The sequence below is a fragment of the Penaeus vannamei genome, chromosome 34 (genome assembly GCF_042767895.1).
Source record: "Penaeus vannamei isolate JL-2024 chromosome 34, ASM4276789v1, whole genome shotgun sequence".
NCBI lineage: Eukaryota > Metazoa > Arthropoda > Malacostraca > Decapoda > Penaeidae > Penaeus > Penaeus vannamei.
In genome coordinates this window covers 16,529,048-16,546,547 of record NC_091582.1, presented here as the reverse complement: position 1 = coordinate 16,546,547, position 17,500 = coordinate 16,529,048, and the positions used below count along the sequence as shown (strand labels likewise).

Genomic DNA, 17,500 nt, shown 5'->3' with positions numbered 1-17,500 from the left:
TCGGTGTTAATGTAGCCCCACGAGAAGGTGCCGTCGGCGTTCTGGTGCGACCACGACCTCAGGATCTTGACCTCGGGCTCCTTGCGGCCGCGGGGCGTGTCGTCGGGCTGGAGGCTGAAGTCCCGGTCGATGCTAGCGAGGGGGATGTTCTGGCGGCGGGGCGGCGGAGGGCGGCTGGGGGCGGGCTGGGGCTCGGGGCGGCGCGGGGCGGGGGCGGGGAGCGGCCTGAACACGGGGGCCGACGTGGGGGGAGGGGGAGGGGGGGCGCTGGCGACCACGGGGTTGGGCAGGAGGGCGATGTTCTGGTCGAAGTCATCCACGTACACGTAGTCGTAGTCTGGAGCGGCGGTGGTTGGGGGCGGGGGAGGGGGTGGGCGGGGGGCGGCGGGGCGGCCCCTGCGAGGAGCACCGCTCGGGCGCCCGATCCTTATGGGCCCATCGCCGAGGGGGGCAGTGGAGGCGCGCGGGCGGCCGCGGATGCCCCGGCGAGGGTTCTGCTGGCTGATGACGACGCCGATCACGACGGCGAGCACTAACTGCGGACGAAGGAGACAACACGTTAGAGAACACGAAAGAGAGGGCAAGGGAACAGAAGGAAGGAAAAGGGACTCAACCACAGCCCTGTCCCGCCCTGGCTTACCAAGAGGGCGTAGGCGCCGATGAGGACCGCCGTCTGCACCCCCGCCATCCCCGCGCCGCGCTTGTGCCGACTTCGCGCGTCGCGCAGGGGTGGGGGGAGAGGCGGAGGGAGGCTGGGCGCCGGGCTGGGCGCGAGGGCGGCGCTCGTCACCGGGGCGCAGCGCGCCGGCGCGAGCGTGAGGGCGTTCAGCACCGGCGTCTGGACCTTGGAGAGTGCGGCGCGCGACACGGGCGTCTCCACCACTACCACGGGCGGGAGGTCGACCGTCCTGATGTGCGGCGGCAGCGGCGGCGGCGGCGGGATCCTGCCGTTGCTCTGCGTCTCCTTGGGCGCGCCCCTGGCATCCCGCCGCTGGATCTTCCCGTAGAGGAAGGACACGTTCTTCTTGAAGTCGCGGGCGAAGTCATGGCCGCGAGACGAGATGGAGTCCTGCGGCTTGCCGATCTGGGACGACCTGAGGGGATGCGTGCGCTTCAGGTCCTCCGACGGGATGGGGGCGTGGATGTGGCAGTGGTGGCAGGACGAGGCATCTTGAAGCGGCATCCCCGCCTCCCGCGCTGTCTCTGGCCGGCGCTGAAGAAGGCGTGGAGGGAGGCTCTCACATCCCACGCAACCACCTCTTGGCACCAGCGAATCCCGGGGCGCTACTGACGGCGGCTGACGACTCGAGCTGACGTCCGCCTCGGCTACTCCATCGCCTTGGGACTCCTCTCCCGATTGGAAAACATTTCCGCGGCTTTCATAGTTACACAATCATCCGTGAATCCGAGGTCACGGTGAGGTCATTCCATCCTCCGCGAAGGTCAGTATATCCTCAAGACGTTATCCTTGGTCACAGTATCAGCGGGAACGATTCTCTCAACACACGTTCATTCTCTATTCTTTTTCGCATTTAGGAAGAGTCATCGTAGCTTTACGGACACCTAAACACAAACACACCATTTCGTTACAAAAGAAAGAACTCACGAAACCTTAAAGAAACAGCGAATCACTCGCACTTCGATACGTCACCGAGCGCCGACCGCAGCGCCGCGCTTTCAGTAGGAATGCGGAACAGAGAGCCCCGACCCAGCTGCGGCGCCGGTCGAGATCTCGCAGCCGAACACTTAACACAAATCACACTAAACACGTCGTCCTTCAGATCCCCCGGAGGTGATTCGACGTCTTAAGATACACAATGGTTCCTCGCACAGTTCACCGGAGACAAATTACTGCTTTAAAAAACACACTCAAGCTGCTATTGGCATGAACAGTGACGGGGCAGGCGACGGGCCAAGCACCAGAAGCAGCTTCAGCAACAACTGCTTTCACTCACAGCTTGCATCACCACGCAGGTACTCCCCCCCCCTCCCCGCAGCCTCTCCCCCATGCCCTCACACGGGAAAATCGAATTTTAATGCCCATTTATGCCTCGGTGTAATACAGAGCACCGTGTGAACATCCACCTCCAGCTATAACGGGAAAAAGATTTGCATCGTCTGAACAAACCCAAGTGTGAGTGGAATAAATTTTCCCATGAAAAGCACGAAGCCCTCGGATAAATGCTGCAAGAAGGTGCATGTGACACCCACGCCCACGTCAACACCCACCCACCCACCCTAACCCCCCCACCCCAGCCCCCTAGATACAACAACCCGCCCCATCACTTGCCGTCTAAGTGTACGCTCGCGTGCCTGTGTCTCTGTGTACCTGCCTGTCTCACGTCCCGACAGTCGGTAAACAAAACGAAAATAAACAAAGAAGAGAGAAGAAACAAGGCATTAATAAAGACGGGAAAGACGGAGAGAAGAGAAACACGGAGAGCACGGTGGAGATTGCGACACAAGGATGTCTCGGTGTGTTAAGATTAAGCGTTCTATATAACGGTCACGAAATGAAAGTTAATCATGTGAGAGAAAATGTTTAAGCTCGTGGTATCTGTAATACGACAAGAATGATTACCAGCGAAGAATCGTGACGCTTTTGATAGATCATAACGTATCAATAATTAATGGAAATAACGCTTTGTTTCCCTCTAAAAGTAATAATAACAACCCGAAAATATCATATTCTAATCACCTTTTCTTTAAGTCTTTTTCAAAATAAGAAATACATCGCACAGACGCCATAAACGTATATCAAGTTATTCTCGAAACACAGGTGCTCCCTCATGCACTGTTTGCGCAGGCAGTTGGCAGTTGTATTTGCACGTCTGTCTCTGCTTAATCAGCTGACTAGCGTGTTTACCTATTCAAAGCAGGCGTGCCACTCGTTCTCAGCTAAAAAAAAAAAAAAAAAAAAAAAAAAAAAAAAAAAAAAACGTTCTGAACAAACGTCAGTGAACTTGTTATCTCTAATAAGTTTGTTAAGCCAGTTTCAGTCTGAGATTGTTGAGTTCAGATGCTGGTGATTTGGTGGCGGGGTGCACGCTAGGCTAATTATGAATTTAAATACGGTGTGAGAAAAGGAAGGCTTATTTTGATTTCAGGTTTTGGAGGGAGAGACAGGAAGGGGGGTGGTGGAGAGAGAGGGAGGAAGGGAGAGGAAGAGAGGGGAAAAGAGAGAGAGAGGGAGGGGAAGAGCGAGAGAGGGGGAGTGAAAGAGACGGAGAGATAGACAGATGAATAGACAGACAGACACAGGGCCACCGACACACCGGATGGAAGGAATGACCCTTAAAGAGACCGAGGAGGATGACACAAAAAAACAGAAAAGGAGAGAACAAATACAGGAATAACAGAAAGCAACGCCCTTCCCCCTCCCTTCGCCCCTCCCCACCTTTCCTCACCCCCCATCCCTTCAATCTCCACCCCTACCCCTCCCCTCCCCTTCCCCCATTCACCTGTCACTCTCCCTCTCTCTCTCTCTCTCTCTCTCTCCCTCTCTCTCTCTCTCTCTCTCTCCCTCTCTCTCTCTCTCTCTCTCTCTCTCTCTCTCTCTCTCTCTCTCCTCTTCATCCTTTCCTCCATCCACTTCCAACGTAATTCAAGAGTTTCCTTTATACAATCCCCTTCGAGTTGCGACCAAACCTGTCCGAGAGGCCGTTCCAGTCGCTTTGAAAAGGTGTCTGAATGCATTTATGAGTGCCAGGTTATCCAGATCGAGTTCTCTTTGACAGGAGGATCAGTGGGCGGTTTCAGCGAGTCGAGAGCGTGGGTGGAGGTTGTGGGTGGATGGGGGGAGGGGAGGGGTGGAAGGGAGGGAGGTAGGAGGGGGAACCGGCAGACATTTGGAATAAAAGGTTGAATAAGAAAAAAATAATTAAAAAAAAAATGTAACATTATCCAAACAATCGTAGTGAACCCTTTTTTTTTTTCTTTTTTTTTTTACCTTAAATTCTCGGAGCGTGTTCTTACATGCCTTGGATGAGGGGGAGGGGGGATGAGGAGGGCAAAGGGGAGCTGAGGGATTGAAGAAGTGGGGAGTGAGGGAGGCTGAGGCAAAGAGGTAAGAGGAGAGGGAGATTAATGGGTTGGCACAGAAACGAAAGAAGGAATTAGATGAAGGACTAGAGAATGAGAGGTTTGAGTCTATAGGATAAAGGATTATAGACTGAGGTTGAAGGGTTGAGAATAATGGGGTAGAAAGTGAAGGAGGCTAAAGGATAAGGGATTAAAAAAGGGTTAAATGAAATCGAGGTCGAGAGGTTGGGGTAAAGGGACTGGAAGTGAGGGAGGCAGAAGCATACAGAAAGGAGATGTAGAAGACGAGGTTGAGAATTTGTGATAAAGAAGTGGGAAAAGGGAGGTGTAGAAGACGAGGTTGAGAATTTGGGATAAAGAGATGGGAAATAAAGAAAACTATATCTACACAGAGGTGAAAGACGTTGAGAATTTGTGATAAAGCAGTGGGAAAATAAAGGAAACTATACCTACACAGAGGGAAATGAGGTTGAGAATTTGTGATAAAAAAGTGGGAAGAAGGAAGTGTAGAAGACGAGGTTGAGAGGTCGGGATAAAGAAGTGGGAAGAAGGAAGTGTAGAAGATCGAGGTTGAGAATTTGTGATAAAGAAGTGGGAAAAGGGAGATGTAGACGATTGAGGTTGAGAATTTGTAGTAAAGAAGTGGGAAGAAGGAAGTGTAGAAGACGAGGTTGAGAATTTGTGATAAAGAAGTGGGAAAAGGGAGGTGTAGAAGACAAGGTTGAGATTTTTTTTATAGAGGTGGGAAGATAAAGGAAACTATACCTACACAGAGGTAAAAGAGGTTGTGAATTTGTGATAAAGAAGTGGGAAGAAGGAAGCGTAGAAGATCAAGGTTAAGAATTTCGGATAAAGAAGAGAAAAAAGGGAAATGTAGAAGGCTGACGTTGAGAATTTGGGATAAAGAAGTGGGAAGAAAGAAGTGTAGAAGATCGAGATTGAGAATTTCGGATAAAGAAGTGGGAAATAAAGGAAACTATACCAACACAGAGGTAAAAGAAGTTGCGAGGTTGTGATAAAAAAGTGAGGAAAGGGAAATGTAGAAGACTGACGTTGAGAATTTGGGATAAAGAAGTGGGAAAAGGGAAATGAAGAAGATCGAAGTTGAGAATTTGGGATGAAGAGATGGGAAGAAGGAAATGAAAAAGATCGAGGTTGAGAATTTCGGATAAAGAAGTGGGAAAATACAAGAAACTATACCTACACAGAGGGAAATGAGGTTGAGAATTTGTGATAAAGCAGTGGGAAAATACAAGAAACTATACCTACACAGAGGTAAAAGAAGTTGCAAGGTTGGGGGTAAAAGGGTACGAGGTGGCTTGGTGCTGCAGCGACCTGACCCAATTCTGACCCAAATGCTAGTCGTTCGTTGTATCGCATTTGCATCTCCCCTTCACATCGTTCGGTCGCTTTTCCCTTGACATTCTTTCCTTCTTCTTTCTCTCTCGGAAGAAGAAGAAGAAAAAAAATGTCTCTCTTTAAGAAAAAACAGGTTCTGATTAGATCCTGAGTAAGTGCTCTGGTGATTAAAAAGATTAGGAAAGATGACGGGCGGTTTTATTTTGGGGGGAAATGGGTGTTTTTTTGTTGTTGTTGTTGTTGTTTTTTGTTTTTTGTCTTTTATTACATTCCTTGTACTGCATCTTGTCTTCCTCTCCCTTCACCTTCGTATGCCCCTCCCCTTCCCCTTCCCCCCTCCCCTACCCTGTCCTCCATCCCTCGCCCCCCCTGTCGCTTCTAACTACCTATACGACCTTCTTCTTCTTCCTCTCCTCCGTCTTCTTCTTCGTCTTCTTCTTTTTATTCTTCTTCTTCTTCTTCTTCTCCTCCTCCTCCTCCTCCTCCTGCTCCCCCTCCTCCTCCTCCTCCTCCTCCTCCTCCTCCCCCTCCCCCTCCCCCTCTCCCCCTCTTCCTCCAAGAACATGATCTACCCCCCTCCCCCCCCCCAATGCCCTTTTCCTCCAGTGCACAAACAACTTAAGAATACAGTAGGCTTTGGCACACTCCATTACCTACTACTGTCTCCATATGTTTGGTACTTTTATCATTATACTTCGAACAATTCTTTTCTAAAATCTATATCGTGTTTTTTTAAGAGTAAGAGCACATATTTTATAGTGTTTTTTCTTATCGTTATATACCTTTAAGTTCGTGTTATTACTCGAAGAAGAAAGGAAGTGTTCAGGAGTGATCAGTTTTCCTGATTCGGTGTTCAATTGTTTTATTAAGAGCGGAACATTTTGGTCACGGTCGAAGCGATTCAACCTCCAGTTTTCGTTTTTTTGGCTGACTCACTAATTTCCATGATGTGAACGAATTTTTTACACGTTTTCCCGCCGTTTCCTTCGTCATTTCGCTTTCTAAACGGCCGATTGTACACCTATGATCGATGATTTCTGAACAAAACTCCCCCAAAGGTGTTGCATATTGTTCCAAAGACATCGGGTGTTGCGCCAACGTCCCGAAAAGGATCGTTCAGTTTCACTTTTCACTCGCAGCTCGTGGCTTCGTTCGGTCACGCGGCGGCGCTTGGTCAACAAAACCCACTCGTATTTGCCTCCTCGTTTTCGTTCATAAAAATGGCCGAACTTGTCCGTTTCTCCTCAGTCATGGTTGAAAGGGAGGCTGTTGTTTAAATGCTCGATCATTTTGCTCCGTTCTCTTAACTCTTCACTTTCCTTATCACTTTATCTCTTCCCATCGCTTCGTTTTCGGTTCATTGGTTGTACTATTACGCAAATTAGCTTCTTTTTCAGGTTTGAAATTATGTAAATGAATGATCTATTTTCTACTAATACGTTTATACGCCACTGATTAAGCTTAATAAACACCATAAGCTTAAGTAGAGTTATTATATTTGCAACTTATAACAAACACTATACACACTGGAATACAGACACAGCAATACACACTAATATTAGTTTATATCTATCAACACGTTCACGATACACTGATAATACATCCCTATTACACATGGTTCACTGTCATCCCCGCACGTGACAGCCATGGCACTCCCCGGTGGCACTGATCAAAGACTAAACTCACTCGCTACAGAATACCCCGGACGCACCTCTCCGTAAATATCCACAAATGTCAACGTGTCACAGCAGAGAAGTAGAAAAAAGGGGAAAAAGGGAGTGATTCGTAACACAGGAGTAAGGAGTTGCTTCTCGGACCCGCCTGCCTCTCCCTCTCACACGCTCGCGACTGGGTCTCTCCCTCCCTGGCTCTCGGGGTGCCTCGGCCATCCCCAGGCTCAGGGGGTGAACTTTAGCCGATGCAGAGCAGGGAACCGAAACGCCTCCCCCCCTCCTCTCCCTGCTCCCTCCCCCTCTCCCTCTCCCCTGCCCCTCTCCCCTCTCCCTCACCCCTCCCCTTCTCCCCTCCCCCTCTCCCTCACCCCCCTCCTCCAGCACCGCCTACCTCGTCCACCTTTCATAGGTCAGAAGTCTTAATGACACCCCCTTCCCCCCCCCCCCCCCCCCTGTCGTCAGGGTCACTCGCCAAGGGTTCAAGGGAACACAAATATTTGGGCGAAAGACGTGGTGGGCGCCGCCAAACGACCATGCCCTCGATCTATAAATATCTATATCTTCTTCCTCCACCTATCTATCTATTTCTCCGTCTCAGCCAATTAGAAATAAACCACAGGAGTAAGGAAGACTGTCGGGAGAGGGTAGTGGGCACGGGCCGTCCGCCGCTCTGGGTATGCGTGAGGAACAGGCCAGAAAATGATATATATCCACACTTCTTGTAATTGCCTTTGGTCATAACGGTGAAATGTTGGATGGGGGGGGGGGGCGGGCAGCCTTGACAGGTGGGCCTCCTTGGCGAGAGAGACTGGAGGAATCGGAACCTTGTATGGGTTCGGAAAGAGGTGTTCAATTATAGATACCCGAAGCCATTTTGGGTTCCTTGGTTCGGAAAGAAGAAGAAAAAAAGTGCGGTTGGGTTTTAAATTGTTTTCTGGGGGGAAAAAAAGTATTTCTGGTCAAATTGCTCTGAATCTGGAATTTCCTGAACTATTGTGTGCCATAAAAAAGAGAGTTTAAAATGGTACTTTCCTTAAAAATGGATAAACTTTAATGCATTTTGTGATAGTCCAGAAAAGACAATAGTTATTATGCGGAAAATGTGACCCCGTGACATGCAGTGAACAAGCTGAATCACAAAGAATTAATGTCAAATTGGTGATACTATTTATCGTCTTATTGTTTGGTAATCAGGTCAGACATGACCACTGCATCGCCGCCAGTCACGTGACCAGCCGTAACACCTGCCAACACCCTCCCAGGCACCAAGTCTGTTATGCATGACAACTCTGCCTTCCGAGCTCTCTCTGCGTCATGCGAGCTCTCCCTTTGCGCGGGGTAAACTAATGGCACGCTCGAGGGGTCGAATTCCCTTGCTCCGAGTCCGAACCCGCTGCACGTGGCGAAACCGCTGCGGCGTGAAAGGCGTTCGCGAGCGGCGTCCGCGCGCGCGCCAGCTGCCCCCCGAAAGCTGTAATTGTTGCGACACTTTGATCCGCGTTTTAATCCGTCCGAGGAGCTTTGGAACGGACGTCGGTCTGTCTATAACGGATGACGTTAAAAAAGGCTTTTCCTTGACTGCGGTTTCATTTACGACTCGAGACGCCCGCACGCCCGCAAGCCCCCCGCCGCCGCCCGCTTCCTCGTGGCGTTTGAGGTCATCGAGTCACACGGGCGGCGTTGACTCTCTACGCCCGCACTGCGCATGAGCTTTAAGCCTGATCGCTTCGAACTTCTGGAGTTAAGTGGCTTCGTTCCTGAGACATGTAGATTTATGTAGATTTATGAACAAAAAAAAGAAAGGTATTGAGTATTGATTTGTTGAATTCTTTGTTGTGTAGATTTGTAAATACGAAAGCAAAGGTGTTTCTGAACAAAAAAAGAAATGTATTGAGTTTTGATTTGTTGTTTCTTTGTTGTCTAGACTTGTAAATATGAAAGCAAAGGTATTTATTTCATTCGATCTATCTATCCTCTTATACTGTAGACTTATAAAAACAAACACGAAATAAATCAAGCTCCTAGTTCCGGCATTGCAACATATTTTTCAGAAACTTCTCGGCTGGAAAGCAACGTTGCCACACACTCAAAGATGCAACACGAGAATGAGATCACACAGACGTCTCTAAAAACAAGTTCGCTGAACGGCCCTGAGTTTCCTCCACGACCGATGTCTCGAACAATCATATTTTCCCTCGGATCCCTTACCCGACACACCTAAGTCTTTCCCTTACTCGACACGTCTAAGTCTTTCTCTTCATTCTTTGGTGCTACAAATTGTTATTCTATTTCCTGTTCTGTTTTGTGATGATAGTCTTTTTCTAGATCTTTTTTAAGGCTCTTTCTCTTCATTCTTTGAGGCTACAAATTATTAATCTATTTCCTGTTCTGTTTTGTGGTGATAGTCTTTTTCTAGATGGTTTTAAAGGCTCTTTCTCTTCATTCTTTGGTGCTACAAATTATTATTCTATTTCCCGTCGTTTTGTGGTGATGGGTCTTTTTCTAGATCTTTTTTAAGGCTCTTTCTCATTCTTTGGTGCTACAAATTATTATTCTATTTCCTGTCGTTTTGTGGCGATAGTCCTTTTCTAGATGGTTTTAAAGACTATTTTTCCTTCTGAGTTAAAGAGGAATTAGCATAATTTTCCCCCTTTCTTTATGGTGTCTGCAGTAAGCTCATGTTGGACCATGAGCTAAAGCGGTCTTATATGCTGACCTAAATCCGTAAATGATACATTGCATATTCTCTTACCCTTCCAGGTCACCTCCTCCTTCCTTTCCTTTTTTCCTTTTTCGTTCCTCTGTCTCTCTTTTTCTCTCTCTCTCTCTTTTCTTCTCCCTTTCCTCCTCTCCGTCCCTCTCCCCTTTTACCGTCCTCTCTCCCTCTCCTTTCTAGACATTCCATTTTCATCCTTCTATCTCTCCTTCTCTCCTTTCTTCTCCCTTTCCTTCGTCTCTCTCACCTTTTACCGTCCTCTCTCCCTCTCCCTCCCTCCAAGACACTTCATTTTCATCCTTCTATCTCTCCTCCTCTCCTTCTCTCTTTTCTTCTCCCTTTCCTCCGTCTCTCTCCCCTTTTACCGTCCTCTCTTCCTCTACCTTCTAGACACTCTCACTGCCCTGCTTCCCTCTCCGAAGGCGCTCACTCTCACTTTCATGCCTTGCTCTCCTTCTCCCTCCCCTCCCTCCCCTCCCTCCCCTCACCCCTTACAAGACACGCTCTCACTCTCCTTGGTCGTTATTCTTTTCTACTTGTTTTTCTCCGTCTCTCCTTCACTTCTCACTTCTTTCCTTCTTCTCACCGTCCCTCCCTCCCTTTCTCCTTTTTTCCCTTCCTTCCGCCGTCCCTCTCTGCTTCCCTCCCTCCCTCCTAACCTTCCTCCTTCCTACTACTTCCTTCTTCTCTCCCTCCCTCCTTCCGTCCCTCCCTCTCTCACTCCCTCTTTCCGTCCTTCCTACCCTTCCTCATTCCCTCCCTCTCTCCCTCCCTCTCTCCCTCCCTCCCTCCCTTCCATCCCTCCCACCCTCCCTCCCGCCCCTCACCCCTTTTTCCACGCCTAAAAATCCATTAGCGCCCACAAACGGGTCGCCTCCCCCGCCCACCCATTTGCCGCCCGCGTTAAATGCATGATACCGCCGCCCACATACCCAACGCGACCACGCCCACGCCCTCGCCCTTTCCCGCAACACGATAAGAACCGTGACGCTGTGGGCGCTGTTTCAAGCTTAGTCACGAACGCTGGAAATGTCACTATGTAGAGTTCTTTCTGTGTTTTTTTTTTTTTTTTTGTCGCTGTTTAATTCTCTCTCGGTGTCTCTTTCTTTATCGCTCTTTCTCGTTGCCTTTTGTCTAATTCTCTCTCATTCTGGTTGTCTATCTATTAATCTATATATCTATATCTATCTATCAATCTGTCTATCATTCTGTCTATGTATTTATCTATCTATATCTATCTATCTATCTTTCTTTCTATCTATCTATCTATCTGTATATACATATCTATCTATCTATATCACTGTCTTTCTGCCTCTCTCTCCATCCCTCCCTCGCCTTCTCTTTCACTCTCTCTTTATTCTTATATAATTTTTTCACTCCTTACGTTTCTGTTTCATGAGTTAATCTCTTTCTTTTCCCTCTTTTTTAGGTCCTTTCCGTCATGTTTCGTCCATGTTTCTTTTGTGCTTATTACCATAAATCGTGCAATGAGCGAATTTCAAAAAGTCATATTTCAGAGAAAGTGGTCGTTAAAAGTTTAGTAAAAGTAGGCTTATCCAAGAAAAAAAGATGGAAAATACACATATTCCAGTAATAAATCTGAATTTTGATATTAAATGATATATTAAAAAACAAATTCCAGTAATAAATCTAGATCTTGATATTAAACGAAATATTAAAAAAAAACATATTCCAATAATAAATCTAGATCTTAATTATGAATACGGTTCTAGATCTTAATATTAAACGATATATTTAAAAAAAAACCTATTCCAATAACAAATCTAAATCTTGATATTAAACAATGTATTAATCAACGAGTTTACATCAAGACAACGATTTGCTCTCACTGTCAACAAGGTTGCCATTTCCCTGTTGACTGAACGCCCCTTCGCCCTTACGGAGACGCGGTTCACCAATTTCCATCTGTAACGGAAATGCCAGGGACGGAAAAAGTGGTGACCTTGAACATTTATCTATCTATCTATCTGTCTGTCTGTCTATCTATCTATCTGTCTATCTATCTGTCTATCTATCTGTCTGTCTGTTTATATATCTATCTATCTGTATATCTATCTGTCTATCTATCTATCTGCCTGTCTATCTATCTGTCTATCTATCTGTCTGTCTGTCTGTCTATCTGCCTGTCTATCTATCTGTCTATCTATCTGTCTGTCTGTCTGTCTATCTGCCTGTCTATCTATCTGTCTATCTATCTGTCTGTCTGTCTGTCTATCTGCCTGTCTATCTATCTATCTGTCTATCTGTCTATCTATCTGTCTGTCTGTCTATCTGTCTGTCCGTCTATCTATCTATCTATCTATCTGTCTGTCTATTTATCAATCTGTCTGTCTGTCTATCTATCTATCTATCTGTCTGTCTGTCTATATATCTATCTATCTGTATATCTATCTGTCTATCTATCTGTCTATCTATCTATCTGTCTATCTATATCTATCTATCTATCTATTTATATCTATCTATATCTATCTATCTATCAATCTATATCTATCTATCTATCAATCTATCTGTCTAATCTATCTATCTATCTATATCTATCTATCTATCTATCTATCTATCTGTCTGTCTATCTATCTATCTATCTATCTATCTATCTATCTATCTATCTATCTATCTATCTATCTATCTGTCTAATCAATCTATCTATCTATTTATATCTATCTATATCTATCTACCTATATGTATCTATCTATCTACGAAACGGAAATGCCAAGGGCGGGAAAAACAGCGACCTTGATCATTCAGTCACACTTTTATTGTTTATTTTGACAAATATTTATTTATCTATTTGTTGTTTTTATTTTCGGAGGCAGTCACGCCCTGTCGGTTGGCGCATGACACCTTGTGGTCGGTTGGATTTTCTTCCGTGCCAAATACAGGGGTTCGGATATATATATATACTTTCGGTTTTTTTCCTGTCAGTGCTGGAAACACCCGAACGAAAATCTTTTTTTTTTTTCTTTTTTTTTTTTTTTAACCCTCCTGTATTGACTTTCACTGTCAATTTATTCCCCGGCCATTTATAGCAAGCGTCGAGTCGAGTCACATCATCTCGACCTTTCACGCACACGTCACACCTAGCATCAGAAACTACACGATCTATGTAGATCTAGCACCAGAAACTACACGATCTATGTAGATCTAGCACCAGAAACTACAAGAGCTATGTACACCTAACATCAGCAACTACACGATCTATGTACACCTAGCATCAGAAACTACAAGATCTATGTACACCTAACATCAGAAACTACACGATCTATGTACACCTAACATCAGAAACTACACGATCTACGTCCGGCATAATCTAATAAAAACAAAAACTAATTATTTCCCTGCGTCAAATAACTCGCCGTGATTCCATTCTGACAACTATAAAAATGCATAATTTTGAAATTGATAAAGAGCGCTGGAGAGACGACTGACACACAGACCCAGGAAATCGAGAAATAACCGGCGTAAGTGTTGTTTTTCTAACCGCATCTGCGAAAAGGTCACGTGAGTGCTCTATGTTAATTGGCCCGAGGCTAAAATCTACTGCCCCTACCCCCCACCCCCCCTTAACCCCCCCATCCCTAAAAATAAATACCGCGAATTAGGTTTTGAGACGAAAATACACTCGTTTGCGTCAACTATGTATTACAGTTAATATATATTTTCTCCTTTCGGTGCCTTGCTTTATATATCCGAGTTCTTACGGCATGCAAAAGCCTTACGCAATACAAGTTCTCGTCTGGCCATAAGTTGCGTAGGTCCCTGATATCGAAAGGTTTCTCGTTTGCGATGCGCAAGATACAACAGCCTGGCCGCCATTTTTTTTTCCCCGTCGAAGAACTCGGCTATCAGATGGTATTGCGGTCCATTCACCTGCGACATCGATAGGTGATGGCTCAGAAGAAAGGTTAAAGTCGGAAAAGAGGTTAATGGCGACGACCTCCTGCCCTCAAGAACGTTGTCACTGTGTTATTAACATCGGCATTGGCTCCCATCGAAGGTTAGTATCACCAACCCAAAATATCACTCAATTAGCATCACCCATCAAAGGAATCATTCCATTAGATATGATCGTTCCTAATTTCCAAGAATCCAATTTGAGGTTGACCCAAAAGAAAGCAAGAAGTCGTTAAATTTCCTCATTCGTAATGGCGGTTAACGTCACGTGCGCCACGTCTTTCCCGCCAATAAATTGCGCGGGAAAAGTAACCGCTAACGGATGGCGTGCTTTCTATTTTTTTGAATTTCTGTTTGTTTTGATTGACATTTTGCATCTAGGATACTGCTCTTTCGCTAAAGAACATTTTCTATTCTTTAATATCAATGGAAGTGTTGTTTTTTAATGTCAAATTACTAGAAGTATCGAGGCTTAATTACGGGTTGCATGTGTATAAGAACCACAACCCCTGGATATTGATTAATGAGCGTCGAGTGACTATGCAACGACTAAGAGTAAAAGTATAATTTGCAAACTTTCCTTTCCAACAATTCCCATGCGATAATCAACGAAAGATCACAAAAGGAAACAGAATATTGCGTCATCCAGACAGGCATAAAAGCACACGCTTTATCCTCAACCTGAACCTGAGAACGAAACAAAAAAAAAGACAAAAAAAAAATGGAAGGAAAATATATTCGGAGAGATGGAAGGCTCAGAGCGGGAAAGTCCCTTGTCGGCGCTGTTGAAACCTTTTTTTTTCTCTCTCTCTCTCTTTGTGTCTTCAGAAGGACCGGTTTTTTAGAGCGTTTTTTTTTTAAGCCACTTTCTTTTTTTCTCTTTCGAAGCGTCATCACTGTATCTGATGATTAGACTGAACCACGTGCGTATTTCTTGATAAGAAGAGTGTATGTGATGGTACGATAAGGGCGATTATGATAAAAAAAAAACAGTGAAAATTAAAAATACGTATATTATTTAATCATTAGAGCCATGAATACCTTTTCACTGTAGAGAGATTTAAAAGCCAGACAACGTTACAACTTGGTTTTGAATCTTATCACGGCCATGTAACGGTCAACGCTGCACGACCAGGTAATAATTAGAATATTCCTTTCATGAATTCCCATCAGCTGAGCACCACACCCCGGCCGCCCCAACCACCCTGAACTTGCGCCCGCTTGACCTTTGACCGCTCGTGACCTAGGTTAGTATATGTGTCTGTGCTCTTGCCGATTAAGCATCCGAACGCTTTGTTCCACAATGGGTGAAGCGCCTTTCATGACCGAGCCCATTAATACCAATTTCCCATTACTTTCGCCGCTACTGTTGGTCGCCCGGCTTTCGTCCACAGGGGGAAGGGGCGGGGAAAGAAAGGTTAGCGGTGAGGGCGTGGCGGGGAGAGAGAGTGGTGACCGTCCAGTTTTCAATAAGGGAAGCCACAAAAAAAAACTAACTTGCCCTCTCCCTCTCATCGAGATTCTAAAAATAGACTGGCGTTCGGAGCGCGAGGCCAGTCACGAGCAGGCTGGCGGGGACTGAAGGAAACTTAAATTTCGCAAATATGAACATTGGGAAAACTGATTACTTGTAAATTCAAGCTTCTGGATATTGAATTCTGTTAGTTTAACCATTTATAGATCAATAAATCCGTCAATCTTTAAATCTAAATCTATATTATTTAACTCGAACGCGCGATTCATGGATCATTCTGATTACTATGTTTGTATGACTATCCATTTATTCTTACACTTGGCAACCGCTGCTGAGGGTGCTGGTGCAGAGACCTTTAAACACGGGTAAGCGGTATGGTTTCATTATAGGGTTTTATGGCAGGTAATAAGCTGTTAGGGTGAACGTGTTTGAGGAAGATGACTATAAGGTTATAGCCAAAGAAAGCTTTGTTAACGCGTGTTTCCTAATTTCGGATAAAAAGCTATTTGTTCAAAGAATAGTATTGTTTAAGTATGACGAAGGGATGTTCAAAGCAAGACTAATTCATTTAAAAACAACATTTAAAAAGTTGGAAATATTCGAAAAATGTCACCCCCTAAAAAAAATGTACTTTCCCGCTTCCCGTTTTCTGTGACTCCACCCAGTCACGATATACCAGCGAGAATAACACGACCTGGTATATCGGCGCGTGTCGGGGAAGCGAGACGGCGGTTTGCGGGCGTTTGTGTGGGCGTAGCGTATGACTGCAGTGTCCGGCGAGGCGAGAAAAGGGCGTTTGGAAAGGGTACATGACAAGGACGCGCTCAAGCAGAAAACAAAAATGGCTGACGCGAAGGTATGCATGAGAGTCTTTTTAAAGAAATTGGTATTTGTAAAATTATTTTGTCTGTAGAAATTAAACGAGACATCATAAAACCAGCTGAAATATCAGATAACCCTTGCAAAAATATGCAAAGGTTTCCAAATACCAAGAGTTGGTGCAAAAATACGAGTAGATTTTTTTTGCACGAACTTTGGCGAAGGAATTTAATAGGACTATATATATATATATATATATATATATATATATATATATATATATATATATATATATATATTTTTTTTTTTTTTTTTTTTTTTTTTTTTTTTTTTTTTTTTTTTTTTTTTTTTTCTAAGAGTAGGACGGTCTCAAGAACGTGAAAAAGTTAGAAGAACGATAATTTGGAGGAGATGTGAGTGAGAAACAGCTAAACAGGACATAAGGTCGATATGTATATTGGGTGAGTAACAGAGTTTAGGCTTAGAGGTAAAATAGATCATGTAAAAAAAATAACATCATAAAACGCAGTATTTATGTGCATGTGCTTGCGTGCATGTCTGTGTATGTGTGCGTTTGTGTGTATGTCTGTGTATGTGTGTGTTTGCGTGTATGTCTGTATGTGTGTGTTTGTGTGTATGTCTGTGTATGTGTGTGTTTGCGTGTATGTCTGTGTATGTGTTTGTGTGTATGTGTGTATACATACGTCACTAACAAGTTAAAAAAAAGAAAAAAAAACTGCAATCGTGACCTTTGCAAAGTTCATAGGATGCAGTAAAAAAACAAACATCCCCACAAAAGAGAGAGAGAGAGAGAGAGAGAGAGAGAGAGAGAGAGAGAGAGAGAGAGAGAGAGAGAGAGAGAGAGAAAGAAAGAAAGAAAAAAAAACATGGCTTTCCCACACATTTCTTTTTTCCTTTTCTTTAGGTTGTGAGTTGTTAGGAGCGATGTTTTTTTTTTAAGCTGTTATTAGGAGCGAAGGATTTTTTTTTTAAGTTGTGAGTTGTGAAGAGCGACGGTTTTCTTTCAAGTTGTAATTATTAGAAGCGACGGTAATTCTTTCTTTTTTTTAAGTTGTGAGTTATTAGGAGTTGTATTTAATCATGACGGATGAAAATTCCTTATTTTAAGTTGATTTAGTCCGACTGAGAGGATTCTCGATTTCAAATTGTAATGGAGTGTAATTTTATTTGAATTATATCTTTTCATTGAGTTGAAATTATCTAAGGATCAATTTATCTCAATCGCTTAATTCATGAAAAGAGAAAAGACATTTTAATGCGATTCGGTTCAATCTCATCTTCGTCCATTAGAAGATCTTAGAAGACGTGTTGACACTTAAGTAGGAGAAAGTTGCAATTATTTCAGAATTGTCAATCGCTTTTGTTTCTTCGTCACAGCATCCAAGTGAAAGAGAATTACAGATTTTATTTTCCTTTTTTTTTTAGTCCTCTCTCCACGCTAGACGAGAAACAGTCAGGGGGGGAAATAAGGTCGATAAAGGTCGT

The 17,500-nt window shown here is 44.7% G+C and overlaps 2 protein-coding genes across 7 annotated transcripts in view; both read right to left on the bottom strand.

Moving 5' to 3' along the window:
• Positions 1-17,500, bottom strand: part of LOC138859292 (peroxisomal sarcosine oxidase-like) — a 345,118-nt gene that overhangs the window by 198,910 nt on the left and 128,708 nt on the right. The window lies entirely within an intron of this gene.
• Positions 1-17,500, bottom strand: part of LOC113809394 (uncharacterized) — a 37,089-nt gene that overhangs the window by 606 nt on the left and 18,983 nt on the right. For 3 of the 6 annotated variants that reach the window (XM_070113243.1, XM_070113240.1, XM_070113241.1), the window contains exons 2-3: positions 641-1,563; positions 1-536 (exon numbers count right to left, since the gene is read on the bottom strand). The exon at positions 1-536 is cut by the window's left edge and continues 606 nt beyond it. In XM_070113243.1, coding sequence (XP_069969344.1) covers positions 1-536; positions 641-1,183 — 1,079 coding nt within the window. In that variant the 5' untranslated portion in view covers positions 1,184-1,563. Of the gene's footprint in view, positions 537-640; positions 1,564-7,086; positions 7,260-17,500 lie in introns of those variants that run through there. The other 3 variants (XM_027360971.2, XM_070113239.1, XM_070113242.1) reach the window with 3 other exon arrangements.